The 22,967-nt window shown below is 39.1% G+C and overlaps 1 protein-coding gene across 1 annotated transcript; it reads left to right on the top strand.

Moving 5' to 3' along the window:
• On the top strand, positions 1 to 18,594 carry traf1 (TNF receptor-associated factor 1). Its single transcript, XM_035435471.1, has 10 exons — positions 1 to 698; positions 1,163 to 1,247; positions 2,342 to 2,440; positions 2,627 to 2,788; positions 9,817 to 9,879; positions 11,798 to 11,866; positions 11,977 to 12,405; positions 15,800 to 15,977; positions 16,069 to 16,217; positions 17,486 to 18,594. Exons 1-10 carry the CDS (start codon positions 493 to 495, stop codon positions 17,702 to 17,704), a joined length of 1,659 nt encoding a protein of 552 aa, XP_035291362.1. The 5' UTR covers positions 1 to 492; the 3' UTR covers positions 17,705 to 18,594.
• Positions 18,595 to 22,967: the final 4,373 nt, after the last annotated feature.

The following is a 22,967-nucleotide window of genomic DNA, read 5'->3' as shown; positions in this document are numbered from 1 at the left end:
TCTTAAGTCAATGTGCTGTATTAGCTTAAATATCTGATATAGTCAACGTTTCTAAACAATGAAAGGAAAACGGTTCAATTAAATAACATCACAAGGTTACGTACAGAACTGCTCACACTCTCGCTTGTCATTTAGTTCAGTTTTCTTATTTGACATTGCCTTGTATGAATTTACTTTAAATGTCACAGGCACAAACTGAAATTATTTTGATAAAGTAGGCCTACGCACGTGGATTCCAACATAATTTCCGGGTTGACTAGGGGGAAATCCGTGGTAATTTTTCAAAACCAAGAGAGCTATTGTTTTGTGAAAGTTCTGTGTAGTGTAGTTTTATTCACGACAGTGAATGCAACCTGTTGAAAACGTTGTTGCTTTTAAATCAGCGCGAGATAATCTAACAAAATTATAAAGAATAATTTCATTTTTCTGCAATTAAACTTAAGGGTCTGATTGAGAACCAAATTACTTTCAGCAACAGTAGCTTAGGCTATCATGGCAACGGGAGCGACGGGGGACCTTGCTGATGCTTCATCTACGCCGGGTGAAAATGAATACCCGTCTGGCTTTCCGCATAGCATCTGCGACGATGTGCCTCAGGACAAGTATCTATGCAGCAATTGCAACAACGTCCTCAACAAAGCTCACCAAACTATGTGTGGTCATCGCTACTGCCTCGCTTGTGTCAACTGGTTGGTGCGGTAAGGATTTGGGCAGCGATGTGCCCATTTTTCTCCTCCTGACTTCAAACTCAAGTTTCGATTACCGTACTTTAATATATTCAAAGTGATACCTTTGTGCCAGGGCTCAGACAATAAACACTATAAGTGCTCAGAAATAGAATTATAACCTCATGAAATCGACTCAAGAAAGTATTTAACCAAGAAAAGTAAAGCATCTAGATCAGTTTTCCTAATGATGAAAAACACGAAGCCAAAGAATCTTCTATGTAGTTTTGGTATTCCATTTAACATTAAATATATTTAGACGAAACTAATTTGGTTTTATTCAACATTTCTTTAGCGCTCGATATTTGCTCAGAAACGATTAAACTTTGAAAGTATAAAAGTTAATGACCATTTTATATCAGTTTAACAGCGTAATTGAAAGATCACATGTTTACAGTAAATTGTGTTCATTTTTGTGTGTGTGTGTTGTTGTAAAGGAACAACAAGAACCTTATGTGTAAGAAATGCAGAGAAGAGGACCGATGCCTTGAAGGCAATAACAGCCTGCTTACTCCAGACAATGTGGGTAACATATGACTGCAAACACACTGTACACTTGAGAAAGGATAATGTAAATTGAAGATACATTTAATCTCAGAAGTCTGCTTTAACAGCCATTTTCAGAGCAGAGTAATAATCTAATCTTCCACAGCCTGTTATTCTTTGTTCTGGTTTGAATAATTTTATGTTCAGTATGTGTTCAGTAGGGTAGTTAAGTTGTCAAAGGAGTCTGTCCTTTTTCCACCTGCTGTCTTGGGAACTAGTCTGTCCTCTGGGAACTTCTTCACTCTGATCCATCATCTTTGCACTTGCTTTTGCATTATAAATTGCTCTGGATAACAGCATCTGCTAAAGGGCAGTAATGCAATGTAATTGATTTTTGTTTCGATAAATTCTAGCCAAGAAACCAATTTCAGAACACAAAAAAAAGAAACGTGAAATGACATAAATCCACCAAAAGGCATGTGTGTATGTTACATTTTATAGACAAAAAAAAATATATATAAATTATATTAAAATCAGATGAAGTTAGTAGTGAGACAGAGAGAAAGGAAACAAGTTTAAATAGGTGAGTATTCGGTTATATAAGAAGAGAGGTACATTTACAGAGATTCACTGAGAATGATAAACCTGTCATGTCCTCTAATGTGTGTTGGTACTTGAGCCCTCGGTAGAGTTGTTCAGGTGATGTAAATCCCCGGAGGCAATGCTGGTACACTGGGTGAATTCCAGTTCTTTCCATACAGAGTCAGTTGCTCTACTGGTTAGTAAGCAGTAAGACTGAGAAGTGACTGAGAAATAAATATTTATTCTGTCTCATTTGCTTATAATCTCAAATAAGAATGGAAAAAAGGCTATTCAATGTACTGAAACTGTATTGAAATAATACAGTTAGACCAGTTTCTGTTTTAGCGCTGCAGAAGTTTGGTCATCCACAATTCTGTGACTAGGACTTTCCAGTGCTATTCACACTAGTGTGCTTGTTATAAATGTCCTTCTCTTAACCCTTCACGAATATTCAGAGTGAGTCATCAAAGAAAGCTTAGTATTTTTGATGTTATGCACAGCAGAGAAAATGTCTTCAGGAAATAGATTATGTGCTCTTATCCTTTCAGGTGTTTCATGATGCTGCCATCAACAAGGAGATCCTGGAGCTGAAGGTGCACTGTGCCAACCAGGGCTGCAGCTGGAAAGGTGTACTAAAGGACTATGAGGTACTGACATGTCTGCATCACTGTATACACCAGACTGAGTTACTGACTTGCCCTAGCCACACTTATTGAAATGTGTATACAAATTATATTAATATCTGAAATATAGAGCAAATAATGTGTTGTAGTTGTGTTCAGATCAGATTTGGTGTCAAGTATTTTATGAATTGTCTGTGACTTAATTCTTAGGAACACCAGAGTGGGTGTGACCATGCTTTGATCCCCTGCAACATTGGCTGCGGTCACATGGTAGAGAGGAAGAAGTTGGCCTCTCACCTCAAGAATGACTGTCCCAACAACATGTCTCCCAGTCCTACCTGCTCCCAAACAATAAGCCTGACAGAGCCGCAGGTAAGATTACATCAGTTCAGGGACAGGGCTAGAAAATCAAAATTCACAAGTTAGAGGTAGTGAACAAATTAATGGCAAAATAGCAATGTTCCAATAGTCAAGGGTTCTGGTGTTTCCACTGAAGTGTTTGTTGCTAGTTAGCTGCTGCAATGACAGATGCTACAGATGCTAAGAAACCTAGATACAGTGAAGCAAAAAGACAAGCCGACAGGGCTCGTTAAAAAAACTAGAGTCATCCTTGGAATTGCTTTTGCTTGGTGGCGTCACCAAAGGGATGAAAAGCAGCACGGAGTTGGCCTGTTTCCTGTTGGCCTGTAAATAACATTGCTTTAAGCTGGGTACATTAGGCAGCTGGGTGCCCAAGGTTGAGCAGCTTTTGTATTAAATTCTGTTCTCCCATCAAGATGTCCTCTCCCCTATGGGACTGCTGTTACTGTTTATAGTTACAACTTGGCTAGCTCTGTAATTCACCTGCATTCATTTCAATCAGGGAAACTGAATTAATTGCAGAATTCATGCTTGGCTACTTGTAGCCAAATTCACTAACAAAGCTTACAAAGTTGCTAACAAAGACTCCCGTCCTCATCAGGGTTCACTGGTAAAAAATTATAGCATAACCGTCTATGCATCAGAGTTCACCTGCATTTATATCAATGAGAGGAACTGAATTCGATACAGCATGGATGCTTACTAGCTACGTGCAGCGAGCTTCACTAACAAAGCTAACAAAGTTTCTAATCAGTGGCTTAGTGTAGTAAACATTCCATTCATAAGTTGTAGTACTTCCATTGAAAATGATGCTAAATGAATATTTGCTAAGATTCAGCATATTATTTCTAACTCTGTACCTCAGAAATTTAACAATGTAATGATAGATTACATTAAATATTATTTGGCAGATGCTTTTATCCAAAATGATACACAATAATTGCATACTGAAGGTCGTTGGAACAACTACAGAACACAGGTCAGATAAGGTAGCTACAATTTGCATGAAGTACCAGTTATCCATAGCCATGAACATATACATATTATGTTGCATTTGAGAAACTAAAAAAGCTAATATATAATAGGCTATGGATAACTACATGAAAAAGTAATTTACTTTACAAGTGTATTAGGTAGCTATCGTAGACCTATGGCGTGCTAATGTTACTTATTTTTACATCCCAATTCTAACTACACTCTTTGACGGAAAGTCTGTCATCGGTAGCCTATCAAAGACAACCTGCAACCGATGTCAAGCACGATGCAAAAAAACCCCTTGGGCCCAATTGTTTTGGTACGTCCCAAGAGACTGGCCAGCCAAGGAAGGAAAATTTTGTTGTTGTTTTTGTATTTGGTACACAAATCTGACTGTTCACTCATAATGCAAGATGTTTTATAGTAATGAAAAGCTGCATATCGATCATTTGCTGATGACGTGGAGCCCTGTAATTTTGTGGTTGCAGAACAATTCAATACTTAATTTGCTTATGTAAAGTTGTCGCTCTTTCCATCTATGATGAAATGCGCTAGCATAGCATGTAGTAGTATACGGAAATGCTGTTTAGTGGGACTTCCGATTCACCTCCCTATGTATTTAGCTAACTTGGACAGTTAGCCGTAGCTAAAGGTTGTTAATAGTATAACTATGAGTATAACTTTACTGACTGGTGTTGGCTGGTGTGAATAGCCAAGTAAGGGAGCTAGCTAGCAATAGCCAAAGCATGTTGTACCTTGAAAGCTCCAGTATAGCTACCACATTATCTAAAGGTCTACATATGTTTTTTTTTTTTAACTACATAACTAATCATTCAAGTCATTTGAAGAAAGAGAAAATTATTCAATTTTTAATTGTACTGTAAGTGATGGTGGGAATAACCTCAGTAAAGAAGCATAGCCTGTATAAAAAGTAATGTAATGTAATAAAAGTAGCATTGAAGATAAGTTAATAAGATAATGGATGAAGTTAACAACACATAGCCTAATAACAGTCTATATTGGTTTTAAAGGAGTACCATGGTGGTTGAACGTGACACTTCCCAGTTGTCTTCAGGCAACAACAAAACAAATATGCATAATTTTTTTATTCTTCAGTCATTTCAATGTACTTTAAAACGTATTTTTCTAAGCCTAAATTTCCCACTATAAAAATTCACCCGAACCGTCTGGGCGTGGTAATGAGAACCGTCAGTTAGCTATGATTGACAGACCGCGCCCCGTTACCATAGCTACCCCCATGATACGCTCTCTCTTTGGGAGACTGAATTTTCACAAGCTAGCTAGCTTAATAGTATATCAAGTATCGATAGATAGCTAAGGTAAGGACGTTGACTTATATCCAATTATAATTTTTGCTATCTAGCTAGCCAAGTTAAGATAAAAGCACAACTATAACGTCCTCATAAAAGCAAACTAGCAAGCTAACGTTATCGATAACATTGCCTTATGAAAGCAAACCTCCTAGCTAACTAACGTTAGCTAGCTAGCTAAATGAATATAACCAGAAATAATCTAAAGGCACTCTAATATAAGTGAACCTAACGTTAGTTAAATATTTGCATTGTCTGAACAGCAGGACGGTGTGTCCTGTCAGATTTCTTTACGGGGCGTGGAAATGGGAGTGGTTACTGTATTCGTGACGTAGCAAAATGACAACTTTCTCAACCAGTTGAAAATAGGACGATGAATTTAAAACGCATATTTCTCAAAAAATACAGAACGGACATATTTAATACTTTGCTCATTGTGTTTCTTCAATGCCTCTTGTGCAAATAGCACATAAACCCGAGAAAGTGTGAAAATCACCATGGTACTCCTTTAACATGTTACCTTCTCTTAATGCCATTTAATGCATGGTTTACTAAATTAGAGACTAAAGACTTATAAACATGTGTTTATAGGGAAACAGTATTTATTAGCCAAGTTAAATATAATGTTGGAGCATGTGCTTTACAGTCTGGTGGGTGGTGGTAAACATCCCCCCTTGTAGGAGAGGTGATACATATTCTCCATATGCATCGACATGCATACATTTCATTAAATTATCTTAACAAAATATCATGTTTGTTTCTGGTTCATTCATTACCATTTTTGTTTGCTTTTTAAAGGGCACATCAATAGCGAAACACACACTACCTGCTGTTATTTTAGTGGAAGAATGACAGAAAAGTGGGTTAGAGAAATCAGTTTGCATTATTACCAATTCTATTGCCAGTCAAAAATGAGATGTTTTCAACAGGGTTTTTAGTCACTTCACGTGTAGTTACACTGTCTACAGTACTGGGGTGAATTACCTTGATTCGGACGGTCAATCTACTGCAAGCATGAGCTTAAATGTTTTCAGTACGGTTTGTTAGTCAAGTCTCTGTTTCATGGCTTATAAAGCACACACTTGCTTGAGCAGCCATCATGCATATAGCTAAATAGCCCAATGTTTATTGTAGGCAATATCGGAACTGATTTTATTTCTGACATCATACCATGCTATCCTTTATATGACCAAATTTCCCTTGTTCCATATCTGGGTAAGATGAAGCAGTTCTTGTATGTAATTATTGTACATGACTTCAGCTACATCTGTGCAGTTAAGCTACTGCAGAAAACACAAAAATGTACATTAAATGTAATTATAAGATCATTTGTTAATGAGAATAATGTTGATGGTAGCCTATATGTGGGCATGAGTGTACGGTAGACAGCAAAAAACTGTTCATATGAATCCTCTAATTTGAGCTCATTTTTACCATATTCACATAAGTACATACACACATCCAATATACTGTATGTTGGCGTATATGTAAATATTGTAAATCAATCATATGTTTTTACTAGTTAGGCTACCATTGATTCCTGTTGGCTCTCTATGTTGCTATTGGATAATATGCGTTCAAATCACCTGCCAGGAGCTGTTTGAAACAATCTGAAGGCTACATTAATCACTTGAGAGTTTACCATTTTTACCACTGAACTGTATGGTTTTGACCCACTGAACTGTATAAAAACTAGAAGGGAAACATGGTCACATGGTTCCTTTCAGTCCTGTTCAATTTGACACTTCTGCATGTGACACCAACGCAAGATGGCGACCACAGCCTGGAAATGGTGTTCCTGATGAGTCTGCCATGTGTTTGAGCGTTGTAGAAATTCATAAAAACATTTTGGAATAAAGGCTGTATTGAACAATCATTTTAATTATCAGAATACTTACTGCCCCAGATAGATCAGCGAACCCCGGGACAGATCTGTGCCACTTATCAACCAGCGAGGCAACGCTGACTTCGGGCCAGATGATCCGGTGTCCACAGATTTGGCCCAGAGTTCATTTATTTCAACTTTTATATATTATATCAGATTTTCAGTGGGTCAAAAGTTTACATAGACTTTGTTAGTATTTGGTGGCATTGCCCTTTAATTGCTTAACTTGAATGAAACGCTTAGGGTAGCCTTCCACAAGCTTCTCACAATACTTTGCTGGAATTTTTGCCCACTCCTCCTGACAGAACTGGTGCAACTCAGTCAGGTTTGTGGGCCTCCTTGCTCTAACACGCTTTTTCAGTTCAGTCCACAAAATATGAGATTCAGGTCAGGGCTTTGTGATGACCACTCCAATACTTTCACTTTGTTGTCATTAAGCCATTTTATTAGAACTTAGGAGGTATGCTTAGAATCATCTTCTGAAAGACCCAGTTGAGACCAAGTTTAAACTTTCTAGCTGATGTCTTGAGGTGTTGCTTCAGTATTTCTAAATAATCCTCCTTCCTCATGATGCCATCTATTTTCTGAAGGGCACCAGTCCCTTTTCCAGAAAAACACCCCCACAACATGATGCTGCCACCCCCATGCTTCACAGTTGGGATGGTGTTCTTCAGATTAAAAGCCTCACCCTTTTTAATCCATACACAGCCAGTTTAGTCCCAAAGTTGTCAAAGTCAGACTGGTGGGTCTATATTTAACGTTAACGTGTAGCCTACAGTTTTAATTTAATTTAATAGTGTGGGGTGCTTTTATGGTTTTAAACACTCCATGCTGTGATGGCATTATAAATAGATAAAGTAAGTGACTGATGAGCGTTTTTATGTTTTTATACATGGTAAGTTTGATCTTAATTAATTTACAGAATATAGCGTTTTTTCCCCAAAGATGGTATTTCTCGATATAATTGTGCTGCCGTATTAACACATTTCTACGGTTGCGGGTCAGGCACTCTTTAGTTATTTTAGGATCGCGATTCCGATATTGCTTGTGTCGAAAGTGCTGCGACGGAAACAGAACAGATTTACCCACTAGCCACATCTGTCCAAAATGTAAACAAGTCAGGCAGTTTTTACGGTCGGGAAAAATTTAATGACCGCGTACTCCAAAGGGTGGAAGCGGCTAAGGTGATAAAATAAGTTTGTTGTATTCCCACTCTTGGTCGGGACGGTTTTCCTGTACAGTTCACACGCAACGGTGTTATGATATGTTGCTTATGATGTTGATTGCAGTTATGTTTGATGCATGTCAGGATTCACTGTTTAAAAACTGTGTTTTTATGCTGCTGTACCCTGCCTTGTCAAACTTTAATTAATTTAACTATGAAACTATATCGGTCAGACTTAAAAAAATAAAAAAAATAAAAAACTGCCACACTGACAGCCGACCTGTCCTTTCAACAATTTCCTCACCCTCTGCACTCAATTTCTCACTCCACGCTGTTTCTGTTGTTGTGTCACATGTCGATGGTGCAACCGAACATACACCTGTTAAATGACTGGCTGTTTGCGTGTCACTCGTAGCACGCTCCATTATCAAGGGATATGATAGACTGTTTATGAGCCAGGAAGGGAGCACGCTTGGGGTTTGTTCATGCAAACAAACTTTGCATATTTGTTATGTGCTTTCCTGGTGGTTTGCATTTAATGCATTTAAGTGAAACGAACATTCTATTGAACAATTTTCTTATTGCTATTGATGAAGTGTCTATCGCGGTACATATCGCTCTCGTTTTATCGCCCAAGCCTATCTTAAATACAGCCACAGGTGCCAATGAACTCCTAATTATGACAATTGGGCAATCAGAAGCTTCTAAAAAGTCATTACATCAATTTCTGGAATCTTCCAGACTGTTTAAAGAGACAGTCAACTTGGTGTATGCAAACATTTGACCCACTGGAATTCTGATATAGTGAATTAAAGCTGAAATAAATCTGTCTCTAATCGATTGTTTTAAAATTACCTCTGATGTGAACAAAGTAGAGGCCCTAATTGACTTGCCAAAAGAAATGTATGGTAACTTGAAATCTGCAGAGTTTGAAAAAAATGAGTTTGAAAAGCTTTAGCCTAGGTGTATGTAAACTTTTGGCCTCAACTGTAGTCGTGGCGCTTCGATGTTGTGGTTATGGGTTGTTTTGGGGCTTTTGTTAAGGTTCATGGAATCCAACACGGACTAAGTTACCATACATTTTTAAGCCAAAAATTAAGTACCCCCCCCCCCCCCCAAGAGGCTAAACCCTGGCTACAAATGGATCATTCCGCAAGACAATTATCCCAAGCATACTTCATAATCAACTACCATTTGAAGTTTAAACCTGAACCAAAATTTGAGTTTTAAATTGAAGACCATTGTCTACAAGTGCAAACTATAGAATCTCAAGGAATTTAAAAGATTCTCTACGGAGGAATGTTCAAAGAGCCATGTTCTCCCCCATATGGTCACTAATCTACACTAATCTAATAAAACACAACAGAAGACTACTCAGTAGTATTATCCTTGCAAAGGGAGGGTGCACAGTATATTTAAAACAGGGGTGTATATGGGATCCTAATGCTTACCCCATACAAGGACCTGTAATCCATGACAGCTTTGATTTGTGCTTATTTATTTGCTACCAATTCCCAGTATGCTCTTTACTAGCAATATTTCATTTGACAGGGGTGGAGTGCCAACTGTTGACATTTCTCTCTCCCCTCACAGAAATTTTTCACAGAAATAGCCCCAACCCTCTCTGCTCAGGAGGACTTTTCTGTTAAGTAGCTAACTCGATGTCTAATTGATTCTGTTACAGAAGCACTTATGTTCAAGTCCTTCCGAGGAAATGGGTCCCACCACCGCCCAGGGGGCAGAGGAGGTACTGTAAAAGCCTCCCCTGAACTTCAGTTGTCCCTTTCTATAAAGCTAGCTATCTAGCGTAAATGAAGAAAGCAATACTTTAACCTTATAAATCACAGTGTATCTTAAATCAGTTATGTTAATCATTATGTTAGTCACTTAGCTAGTTAGTCATGTTGCCCGGTTGGAAATATTGTGCATTATATACAATGGCTGTTTAAATTAATTGTCCAGCTGATTATCACTAATAGCTTGATAACCACAAAACTATGAAATAATATCCATTAGCTTGAATGTTATGTCTGCTGAAACTATTTTAAAAAGCAGAAACTGCGTTCAGTCTTTGAGGAATACCATAAAATGTCAACTACTTTACTACATTAGGTAGCACTACTTGTCTTTTGCCATCACACACAGGTACACACACACATACACACACACACACACACACACACAAACACTCGCCTGAGCAGGCAGTGCTCTCTGCAGTAACTCATTTGATTGTGCTGTGCTTAGTCTGACCTCAAAACTTAGACCTGTTTAGTATGGTAAAAACCAGCGTGGAGGTTCCTTCCACTGGCATAGCTCACAGGATCATAGACGCACACAAGCCACCTGACCTCATCAAGGTGACAGCCTCAAAAAACAAACTATTTACGGTAATAGTGTCCTTTATCACTATTTTAGTGTTTTATCTTTATCTCTGCATATACTATATATATACCGGCAAATATCTTGAGGTGTCTTGCAAAACAAACCATTGTATAATTGCACCACAACTACAGAAATTACTCTAAAAAATACAGCTTGAGAGAAACCATTTCCCCTGACTACAATGAAACAGCAACTATGATTTCCTGGCCTGCAATTGCTCTGTGTGACTGCATTTATTTTCCTGGTATTATTAGTATTTTAATGTTAATTAATAATCTGCTAAAGATGTTAAACATGCCAATTTTATTGTAATTTGACAGGATTATTTGTTAATGATTATGGGTGTGGTTTCCTACATGAGCAATTAAGTTACTCCTACAGGTACATACAGTACTTGAGCTTCACATACTCTCTATTAAGCCCTGAAGGGTGTACTGTAAATCTGTCTTTCAGAAATCTTTCATTTTTTGTCTACTCAGAAAGAAGATTACGAGAAGGTGGAGCAATGCTCATAGTGCAAAACATGATAGCATTTTGTTTAATGAATTATAGAGCAAAGAGTGTGCAATATTTTTCAAATACACTACGTGGCCAAAAGTATGTGGACACCTGACATCCAACATCTCATCCAACATTATGGGCATTAGTATGGAGTTGGTCCACCCTTGGAGGTTGCTGCTATAATAGCCTCCACTTTTCTGGGAAGGCTTTATACTAGATGTTGGAGCATTGCTGCAGGGATTTACATACATTCAGCCAGAAGAACTTTAGTGAGGTCGGGCACTGATTGGGCGATTAGGCCTGGCTCGCAGTTGGCTTTCTAATTGATCCAAAAGGTGTTATGTGGGGTTGAGGTCAGGCCTCTGTGCAGGCCAGTCAAGTTCTTCCACACCAATCTCAACAAAACAATTTCTGTTTGGACCTCACTGTATGCCCGGGGGCATTGCCGTGCTGAGACAGGAAAGGGCCTTCTTTTGCCACAAAGTTGGAAGCACAGAATCTTCTAGAATGTTATTGCATTAAAATTTGCCTTCACTGGAACTAAGGTGCCTAACCCAAACCATGAAAAACAGCCCCAGACCAAGGGGTATCCACATACTTGTGGTCATATAGTGTATTTTAAATATATTATCGAAGCAGAAAAAAGACAGCTGTTTCTGCAGCTGGCTTGAGCTTCCTGTAGCTGGGTAGCCAGTCAATAAAAGAGAATGTGATTGCATTCTTACATGTATCATTAAATAAGGTGTACATCCTCTTGATCTGAATCCTATTTATCTTCACAGAGTCAGAAGCCTTCAAAATCCACGAAAAGACAGCAGTGCTGTTTTTCTGAAGTTGGGTGTAGGTTCAAGGTAATCTCCTTTGTCTGAAGCTTCTGATTCCTTCTCTGTAGATGAGCTGAAGTAGTGCTTTGGATCAACATTTCTGTGACCATCAGTGCCTGTCTTTCCCCCTATGACAGGGAACCAAAGAGGTTGTCCAAAATCATGAGGCGTCCGCTCACCTGGGCCACCTTCAGCTTCTGCTCCATGCCACCAGCACCCTGCAGGCCTCCCAGCTGACAGGAAAGGGCTGCACCCCAGATGCCCAACTGAGACAGGCCCTGGCTGCTCTCCACCTGCAAGGGGACGTGGAGGCAGATGGTGGGTTGGAGGCTGGCCAGGAGGGTGTGGGAGACCCTGTGGAGTCTGCAAAGGCCCATTGCCTGCAGGATGACCAGGCAGCCATGCTTTTTGGGCAGCAGCTTGAGGAACTACTTCAGAGGGTCCAGGTGTATGAGAACATTGTCACTGTATTAAACCGCGAGGTGGAGAAGACCCAGCTTACTGTGGCTTCACTTAAGCAGCAGAACCAGAACAACCAGGACATGATTCAGCACCTGGAGCTAAAGGTAATTATTCAACATGTGGAGAGACAGGTAAACATGCAGCCCCTACAGACAAAGTAATCATTTACTTAGAGAGACAGGTAATTTTTCAACACCTGGGGACACAGGTTCATATTTCTCTTGTGACACTGATGTTGAGTCTACATGCTTACTCTAAAGAACAGAAACATACTTCACCGCTTTAAGTGCAATTCAAGATTCAATCAAATCAACTGTATGCTCATAAATATAAGCCTTTATGCTTATACAGACATAAAGACTAAGACTAAGGCTTGTAAATTGTGGAGAAATTGTGGAGAATAACCAGGGTCTAAAAATGAATGTACCTCTCTCACATTTTCTGGTAATGGCCCATTGCAAACAGCTTCCAATTTCTGAGGAACTCTATTTTGAACGTTTGTTTTAGTTCCTATTATGTTTTTGTTACACCACCATTCATGTATCACACTATACCTGGAATTCCCCATAACGTTGAGCTTCTCAAACCTGCATCCTGTGTGAGTTATGATTGTCATCAGGTTTTTTAACTCATTTAAGAGTGACACCCAGTGCAAGTAGTTGACATTATAGTTAAAGTGATGTTCGGTGCAAAGGTGTTTGCCAAGCTAAACATCACAATAGGATCTTGGCAAGTCAAATTTGTGCCTTTACAAAGATCCAACACCTTCTCAGGGAACTACCATCTTTGGCTTCTTTTGTGAACTCCTTGAGTTTGTTCTGGTAGGTCTTTATATCAGAAAACATTGCAGCATTCATTTGTTGTGCCCAGTCTTAAGGCATGTAGCAGGTAGCCTATACACAGCAGATGTGCTCAAATTTGTAGAACATAAACAATGTATAATGAAATTTTAAATTCCCAAATTAAATTAATAATCATTTTCACCTTTTGTTCATTGGCTCTTATCATCAGTCTGTTTTCAGTATGAAAGATTGACAAATTCTGTTCTTTGATACTAATTTATTATCCAAAGAAGGCTTGTTTATTATCATTGTGCTTTTATTCATTAGAAATGTCCTTATGAAACCTCTTGTTCTGTTTTTTTGCAATACAAGTTTTTTGCAGCTTTAGCTTTGTGAATGTTTCATAAATGTTCTTAAGGTTAACATAGTCTGTAACCTTGTCATCATTCTCAGAAACCATTTTCATTCTACTTGGGCTGCTTGAAATACCTTAGTGTCAGTGAGAGCGTTTTCCAATGTTAACCCCTCTTCCTGCAGCAACTTGTCACATTCTTTTTTGACAGTTTTTGTGGAGCTGATCTTGCAACATGGGAGATTCACACACTCCACATACCACACAAATTAGCCAGTTCACAGTAGCATTGGTGCATTCTGTATGTGACCATATTCTATATATAAAGGCATGCCAACACATTTTTTTGACATTTAAGGAAAGCATAAAGAGGTGCATATGCACCTTTCTCCCTGGGAAGATTCTCTGTACCAGTGTAGCACTCTGTCCCTTGTCCATTACACCGTCCTCTCTGTTTAAAAAACCATAAAAACGCATTCATAATCTGCTGTTCTGAGATTGAGTTGACATAGTGGCGATAACTATCCAATAACATGCCCTGTAACCTGTTGAATCATGTTGAATTTTCTTGTCCATTTCTGTTTATTTGGTGAATTTTAATTTTCCAAGCCTGATTTCATAGGCCATCATCTGTCATCATTACTTTAATGCGCTTGTAGCAAGCAGTCTCTACCTTAGTTGTGTCATCAACAAAATCAGGATATTCTTTTCACAATGTTTCATTCATTCATAAATTCATTTTATATTAAATCACCAGGATGGTAGAAAGTCATCTGAAGTTGTGATTATTCCACAGTGTGATATATTCATTATGCTCTGCTAAGGAGATGGCAAGATAAAGGACCTTGCATCTATTTTGTGCAAATGTCCATTTGTCCATCACAGATTAAATATTTCTTGCCTAAACTTGGTTTGTTAGGCATTGCGACAGGGGATGTGTCAACAAAATATTTCTTTTAATTAAAATGATTTCGTTTCGAATCAAATAATTTGTGTTTTGATGTTTCCAGCTCATCTCTTAATACCATCTCTAATGCACATATATGAACATTAGCCATATGCAGCAGGCACGCAATCACACAAGACTGTACATGTTAAGGGAGGTACCATCTATACACCTGTCAATAATGGGGGTGACATAGCTCAGGTTGTCTGGCAGTCGGAGGGCACGCCTTGGGCATGTCAAAGTGTTCCTGAGCAAGACACCTAACGCCTATTTTCTCCCAACGAGTTGATTGCTACATTGCATGGCAGCCTTTCACCGTTGGTGTGTGTGTGTGTGTGTGTGTGTGAATGGGTGAATGAGAGGCATCAATTGTAGTCCATTCAATGTGTAGATGAGTTTTTAAATAAGTATGTAAGTAAAGATAGTTTGAAACTGAAATGTTCCTGCTGCAACTTTGAAAGTGATGTCAAAGTACTCAGATTTAGCAAATTCAAAGCTTTTAAATGAAATTTAATGAAATTAAATTAAATGAAATTGTTGATTCCATTATTGTCGCCTTATTTTTAAGCGGGCCTCTCGTTTTGTAGCTATAAGCATTGGATTAAATTCACAAATAATCAAACAGGCTGTATTAGCAGTGGGGTCTGTAGAGAGTATCTTCTCAACCAACACAATAATTTGTTGGGGGAGACACAAACTTCAGACAAGGTAGGGGGCCAATTATCTGTTCATTAGGAGGATGTCGGCCCACCTACCATTGTTACTTAAAGGGGAATTACACTGCAAAACAGATCAAGGCATAACTGATTAATTCTTTCTGTGGGGCTAGTCAAAGCAATCTCTGTACAGAGATATCAGCAGCAAAAGGTTCAAATTTTGGTGGGAGCATAATGTAATGTTTTTGTGATGTTTTTGTCATAATGATGTACCCCTCTACCCTCTCACATTTTTGAAGAACTACGATGGGTGGGTAATTTGAATTTGGAGATACCTCCGATGTAGGCAAATGGGACGTTGACCGAACTCAAAGAGAGATTCGGGGTAGCTGCTGTTCCAAACGAACAGGGTAGTGTAGTGGGCATAGGCTACTCACTGTTTTGTGCTCTCTATGGTCCTTTTTCGATGAGGATCCACTGACTTTGGGTGAGGTGGAGAACACCGACAGTATCCGTAGTACGGATACAGGAGCACATTAGCAGGGTAGAGCAGAGACCACGGTGAAAATACAGAATGGTTGCAAAAACCTGCACTAGACACATCGATACAGAATGTGCTTCTGATATGTCTTTTACGCAAAAACTTTGATAGCACTTTGCACAACTCTAATCGAATCACTGAAAATGACATTGCTTACCTCTGCAGAAACATCCAAGATCAGTATTTGGTTAAATGACCTCTGCTGTCTGGTTCATTGTCAGGTCTCGGAGCACCAGCAAAAGCTGGCTATGAAGGATACCATTATTAGCTCTCTGTGCCAGCGAATCACTGCACAAGAGGACGTGTCCTACAACGGTACCTTTCTCTGGAGGGTGTCTGACCTCAGCCGGAAGATGAATGAGGCAGCCTCCGGGCACAGGAACAACCTGTACTCTCCTGGTATGCTGCTGACCTATTGGCCAAAATGTCTGCTTATATATTTGCCTGCATCCAGCGTACTTAAGTAATGACGACTAACTCTCTACCTCAGCATTCTACACCGCGCAGTACGGCTTCAAGGCGTGCATGCGGCTGTACCTGAATGGGGATGGGGTGGGCAAAGGCACTCACATCTCCCTGTTCTTCGTGGTCATGAAGGGAGAGTATGATGCCCTTCTGTCATGGCCATTTAAGCACAAGGTAAGTTGGAATTCCCTACAGATACATGGCACAAACCAGTAACAGAACTGCTACTAAAACCTTCCCTGTAAGTTACTGCTGAGAAGCTGCGTGTTTTTAGTTACGTGTGTATAGAAATGTATGTGTATATTTATTTCAGGCATGAGACTTTGGCATCATCTAATGTGCATCATGCTTGGGTTTTCATAAAATGCAAGGTTGACACTTGTTCATGTGGAATAATGCAATGCAGTTTGATGTTTTGCGATGCAATACATTAACTTCCTCAAAAATGCAGTTTGGGTGTAATAGACTCCTGTAATCCCACAGGATGTCCTAGAGTGACTTTTTGTTTGGTGGTTAACTTAGTCTACCACTTATTATTTGGTTGGTGCAGTTTTTCAGAAATACCCCTGATCAGTGTCAGTCTCAGGAGGTTTGTTATGACAGCATTTCAACCACCCTAAGCCTAACTTTTAAGAAGGAGCAGGTAGATCCAGTTTGGCTTTGTGCTGAATTTACCCTCTGACTTACACAGCAGTGCTTAGAGTAGAGGTAGACCTAGGGTTAAGGGTTTGGCTATTATCATAGCATAAGGTTACACTGTCCAAACCTTGCTCAACATTACAAAGCTGGCAGCTGTATTTAGAAGATAAGAAACATAACTGAAGTTGCACTCTCCACAGACACAAGTACAAATATACAAATCACAGACAAAACATTTGGTTTCTCATAGTAGACCATATTTATCACTTGTTTCCTCAATTATGTATATTAAAAGGGGTTACTGGAAGGGTTTTAAGCCCCTTACCTGGTGGTGCTAGTAGGTATGGGAATTGTGTGTGCGCATCTGTCTGTCTGTGTGTGTGTCTGTGTGTGCATGTCTGTCTGTGTGTGTGGTATGTCTGACTGTCTACATGCACATTATGTGTATAAATGTAACTATTTTCTTTCTGTATTTAATTGGTACATTCAATTCAATATTCAATTTTATTTGTAGTTTTTTCAAGATACACTGTAACAAGCATGCTTTGCAGAAAAGAAACAGGAAATAGGAAAATTTGGAAAAGACCTCTCAAGTGAGATTATAAAACTCCCCAGCGGAAAAAAAATAACATTCAAACAGTGGTGAGAAAAAGCTCCCTAACGGGTATAATCTTTGGGAGAAACCCAGCAAAAGAGCCCATCCTCCATTGGGTGGCCCGGTGTCAGTACATATGCTGAATAAGAGGAGGTATAACTCCGGAGATTAGTTTTCTGTGTAATATAATACACATCATTTTTTTCAGGTCACCTTCTTCCTCCTTGATCAGAACCAGAAGGAGCATGTGATTGATGCCTTCAAGCCAGATCTGTCTTCTTCATCCTTCCATCGACCTGTCTCTGACATGAATGTGGCCAGTGGCCGCCCACTCTTCTTCCCCTTAGCAAAACTGCGCTCCCCCAGACATGCCTATGTTAAGGATGACACGCTCTTTATTAAGTGCATTGTGGACACCACTTCCTGAGTCTCAGGTGGTAGAATGGCAGCTATTATGGCAGCTTTTCAGCCACCCTTTGTGGTGAATTTAATCTGTGAACTACAGAGCAATGACAAGTGTATATATATATATATATATACTTTTTATTGAACCCCATGGGGTAATTTGTCCTCTGCATTTGACCCATTCTAGTTGCTTAGGAGCAGTGGGCAGCTGCCTCTCTGTGCTGCGCCCAGGGAATGCTTACCGTAGATCTTTATTTAGGGTTAGCATGATGATTATTATCATAACTTTGGGTTACAGTTAAAATTCTGACCTACAGAGCAGTGCTTATGGTAGGGTAACTTTCAGAGATAACAAACAGCACTTCTGAAAAGCTATGTGTGGACACATTTATTTTCAGCTTTTTATATTTAATTTATTTTTTAATTATTTAGAAATCTATCGTTTTGAATGTTTTGAACTCAGAACAAAGCTATGCATAATTTATACATCTATGTGAATTATTGGCATCATTCATTATGGCATTGCATTAGCTGAATGTTTGCTTTATGTAATGAGCTTTAAAGATATAGGTATAATATTTAGTTTTTAAACTGTTTAAACTTTTTTGAACTTTTTGTTTGTTTACAGTGTCAATAGCTATTTTTGTATGGGTCAATGGTGTGACATTGTGATTGAGATTGTGTCTGAATGCAGTATTTACCAGAAAGAAAAATAAATATGTACACATTCTGTGATATGTAACTGTACTCCTTCCCCATTATTGGACCATAAAAGTACTTATGGTGACCTGTGATAAATGTAGGGACTTCTCTCATTTACCAGAGTAAGAATGTAATGTAACTGACAGGTAACTCCAAACTGAAAGTGTTTTTAAAATGTCAAATATCATAATAAAGTTATGACACAAGGTATGATTTTGTGAGGTTATATGATTGCATGGTGTAATATGGTTGAAGTATGACATGTAGAAGTTAGTTCTTTGCTTGAAAAGATCTTCTATTTCACCAATGTCATTCAGTGTAGCCAAAAAGAAAACATTATTTTGGATCGTATTGGGTATGATGTTTAAAGTTTATGACTAAATACTGCAGTATTGTTTTTTAATTTCACCAATGTCATTTGGGGTAACTGATAACATAGATCTTATCACATGAAAATGCTCATGTGACAGGAAATAACATGATAACGAATCCAGCAAAGGACCATTTCACTGCGCTAAACCTGAGTAAGTCTCTCTTGAATATTTGATCAACTTTAATTTCCAAGCATGGTTATGTTTTAGACAAAATTCCTTTGCTGTCATTTTGGTGTAATCTCATAAAATCATTGAGAATATAATGATCAAAATTTTTTTAGTTTATGCAAATTACTATTCATCTCATTTGTGTTAAAGATCATGACTTGATACAGGTAGCAAAATAACTGCCAGTTAAATTTTTTAAACAAGGAAATGAATTCAGTGTAACCGAAACGACTTCTCATTGTAACCATGAATTTCCTCTACACAAGGATTTCCTGTTACACCAACTGATAGCAGTCTATATAGGTAGTCTAACTTTTTGCACACAAAATACATCTTATTTATATACTGCATTTATGTATACAAAGTATAGTGTTGTGTAGGATGATGTCATGACAAGGGTAGCATTTATCTCTTTTGTATCAGTAATAATCACACACTTGGGTAACTCAATCAATATATCTTTTTAAAAAAAAGTTATTAGAAGGTGTCATTTCAAAATATGGGGAGTTTTATGTGTCTTTCTGATACATGCACTGTCTGCTCACAATCACTATTTTCACTTGCTGGTGAATTTGGTTTTTAAAAATGTATTGATAAAGATGATCAGAAAGTTTATTGGACTGCACTGGACCTTTTGGAATCTACTGTACTGCCTTCATAGTTTCAAAGAATGATTAAATATTCATCTGTGTTTCTTATGAGATGAGCCCTCTCTTAATAGAAACATGGGTGGTTGCAGGCAATTCATATAGGCTATATGAACTGCTTATGAAAGAAAAAGCATTGAACCCTCCAACTGACCCAAAACCAGTTCACGCCAATGTGCATGTGTATATGTCTTATTTCATTCTTTTACCAGAATTTTCCTGTCACTTCTGCCTAGACTTCATATTTTAAATAAAATTAAGGCTTCTACAAACAAAGTATGCACTTTTGCTACTTGTTCCTCCCTACTTAATCCCATTCCTTTTTAATATCCCTCCATCCTAACAGCATTGAACTGGCATCACAGTTCACCGCTACTGGGTGGACTGTGGGAATTTTCACCTATTAACAATTCTAATGTCTAGCAGTTCCAAACATGGAAAGTAATTGTCCAGTGGACCCTATCCCCTCTCTCCTACCTCAGTCCTCCACACCTTCACTACTTCATTGCATCTCCTCATTGGCAAAATCTTCTTTAAGCAGGCTCGAGGCATCATTGGTTAAAAATCCAACAATGAACCCCTCTGTAGTCCAAAACTGTATACTGGTCTCCCTCCTCCCAGACCTCTTTAAAAAGCTTGAATGAATTGTATCCAAACAATAAGTAATTCTTGATAATAGGTTGCCAATCATTTTCCTGAGAATATTTTCCTGGCCTGCCATCCTGGCCCTGGAGAGCTGAAGGCCTTGTTGGTTTTTACCTAAAAATCAGCAACTAATTCAGGCCCAAAACCAGGTGAGGTGTTCGTCAACTGTGAAATCAAGAGGACCAGGTTTGAATCCCTCAGCCTAGGAATTACTAATAATTTATTTCAAAATATGAGTCATTTTGTTTGTAAGCAAAATAATTCAATTGTGACAAGGTTTAACAAAATTGATAGTTTTAGTTGTCAATATTTTTTGGTAACAACTGAAGTTGTGACATCAAATTTATGTCATAAGGATTACAGCTGGCCATTTCTGGCTACTGAAATCACAGGAAAAATTGCCTCACTTGACTGTTTATAATAGAAGGTATAAGCTATCAGTTTTTGCTCCCCTTTCATGGAGACACTATACTTTTTCAAGATAAGTCATAAAAGACGTTACATACTTCTGGCTACGCAGCTCACAGGAAAAAGCCAGTAACAATCCATACTATGTAGATATTTTATCATTCTCAATTTGATTGTTACAATAGAATATGTAAGCTGTTTCTTGGAGACACTATATACAGGTTTTCCAGAAGAAAATAGCAATATTTATATGTTGTACATGCAGACATTGCCCTTTATAAGTGCAGTATTTTCATATTTATGAATTTATTGATTGTGCGTTTTACATGATGCCATAATTTAATATTTTTTCTATAGTTTGATCAGTAAAAACTGTAGGGTAATTGCATGTCGAACTATTGTTTTTTTTTCAGATAATTGTATTCCTTTACATATGTGTTATCTTTTGTACTGTCGAGTGTCTGTTTTAATTTGGCTGCAAGCAAATTGCCCCAGTAAGGGAAAAGTAGTAAAAGTAAATATCTATTGATTATATTGCTCTATATGACTTTACTTTTAGTCTAAATTTTAAGTATATCTACAATCATCTCCTGTCTTTTTGAATAGTTGAATAGCCACATTACTATGCAAATTTGTGCTTTGAACTGCACTAACTTATTTTTTAACTACTCAACCCAAAGTTTATGGCTAGCAACAATTTCCAGCTTCAATGAGCTGTTAAAACCCATCCATAGATTTTAATCATTGTGAAACTGCTTTATTCCCCCTTGAGCTTCTGCAGGGAGGTGATATGTTGATGGCGATGTCAATGTGAAAATATAACTGCAAGCAGTGATGTTGGGGAGCCAATCACCAAGGGTCAGCTGCAGAGCATTGAGTGCAATTCATATCTTTCTGAGATTTCTGTAAAAAATTTAAACAAAATTGTGTTAAGTTAAGTGTTACGTTGCTGTCATACCACAGTTGTGTTGCTGGGGTGCACTGCATGCTGCAATGGGAGAAGGAGACAAGAAATGTGTGCAAGGTGCAGTCCTTTGTACTTCCCAGCCTGGAACATGGTGCTGGAACTCCAGCCCATTTGCCCTTCTGGAGCAAAAGTGCCCCTTTGACTTGTGGAAGCTGTTCAGGAAGCAGAGGCAAGGCTGTGTCACAAGAGGCTGGTGGGAGTGGTCACACGAGGCCGAGCTGGGCTAGGATCCTTTCCAACTCCCAAATGAACTCCATCAGAGGGAAGGAAAGGCGCTGCCTAGTTCAGGAGGAGGTGAGAGCAGCAGTGGAGGAGACAAGAACCTGCAAGGCGGTGGGAATGAAGCAACAGGGGGCTTGGACTAGATGGGAAAATGCGGTCGAGAGGAAGCAGCCAAAACCCACCAGAAGAACATCTGCAGGCATCCTGACCTCTGCACGAGACTGGCAACTGTTGGTGGATCTTGAACGGCAGCTGAAGTTCCCCAACCATATCGCAGCAACCACCCTGCGACCAGACATTGTGCTTGTGTCTGAGTCCACCAAGCAAGCTGTGCTGTTGGAGCTGACAGTCCCATGGGAAGACCGATTGGAAGAGGCCTTTGAAAGGAAGCTCTCCAAGTACACGGGACTGGTCAGCAAATGTCAGCAGGCTGGGTGGAGAGCGAGGTGTCTCCCAGTGGAGGTTGGATGCAGGGGATTCGTAGCCCGTTCTTTAGCCAGAGCCTTCAGCAATTTGGGCATCGAGGGAGAGAGGAAGAGGAGAGCCATCCGCAGTACCACCAATGCAGCAGAGAGGGTTTCAAGAGATGGCTGTGGCTCAAAAGAGGAGAGCCATGGGGTCATAAGTAGCTAGCCATCTGGACACAAGCTGGGGTCTGATCAGCCCCGGCTGGGTCACCTGGAGGAGGGTGTATGATGTTGAAAGACCCGAAACACTCGATAATTCCAGGAACATCACTGAAGATGTGTCCAGATGCATCAGCAGATGTATGTACACAGCCCCCATTGGCTGCTGCTGCCAATCCTTGCCTTTCTGCCCGGCCTGTTTTCCCCACAAGTGCTTGTGTAATGTGAAATGCAAGTAAAGCACGCTACTCCTAAATTAAAGATCTAGACCATAGATTATAATGGATATCTTCCCTGGGTTCAGCCACAGTTGTTTATGCTGCGTGCGCATGCAGAGACCGTCACTAGTGTTTAATCCTGTATGCACTTCATTACAGTCTTTGGGCAAGCACTCTAGGTCTGGCCTAGAATTAGTGCAACTTATGGCAATGGTGATTATTGAGAATAATTCCCTGCCCCAGGAAGTTTTTATGATATAGTCATTATGGATGATATCTCTTCATGTTTTTAAAAGTTGACCTGCATA

The sequence above is a fragment of the Anguilla anguilla genome, chromosome 10 (assembly GCF_013347855.1).
Source record: "Anguilla anguilla isolate fAngAng1 chromosome 10, fAngAng1.pri, whole genome shotgun sequence".
In the NCBI taxonomy this organism is placed as follows: Eukaryota; Metazoa; Chordata; class Actinopteri; order Anguilliformes; family Anguillidae; genus Anguilla; species Anguilla anguilla.
Note: the sequence above shows the minus strand (reverse complement) of the source record. Positions and strands in the feature narration are given on the sequence as shown.

Coding starts and splice junctions, on each gene's coding strand:
- traf1 (XM_035435471.1), top strand. CDS start 493: ATGGCAACGGGAGCGACGGGGGACCTTGCTGATGCTTCATCTACGCCG. Junction 12,406..15,799: donor TTCAGCACCTGGAGCTAAAG/GTAATTATTCAA, acceptor GTTCATTGTCAG/GTCTCGGAGCACCAGCAAAA. Junction 15,978..16,068: donor GAACAACCTGTACTCTCCTG/GTATGCTGCTGA, acceptor TCTCTACCTCAG/CATTCTACACCGCGCAGTAC.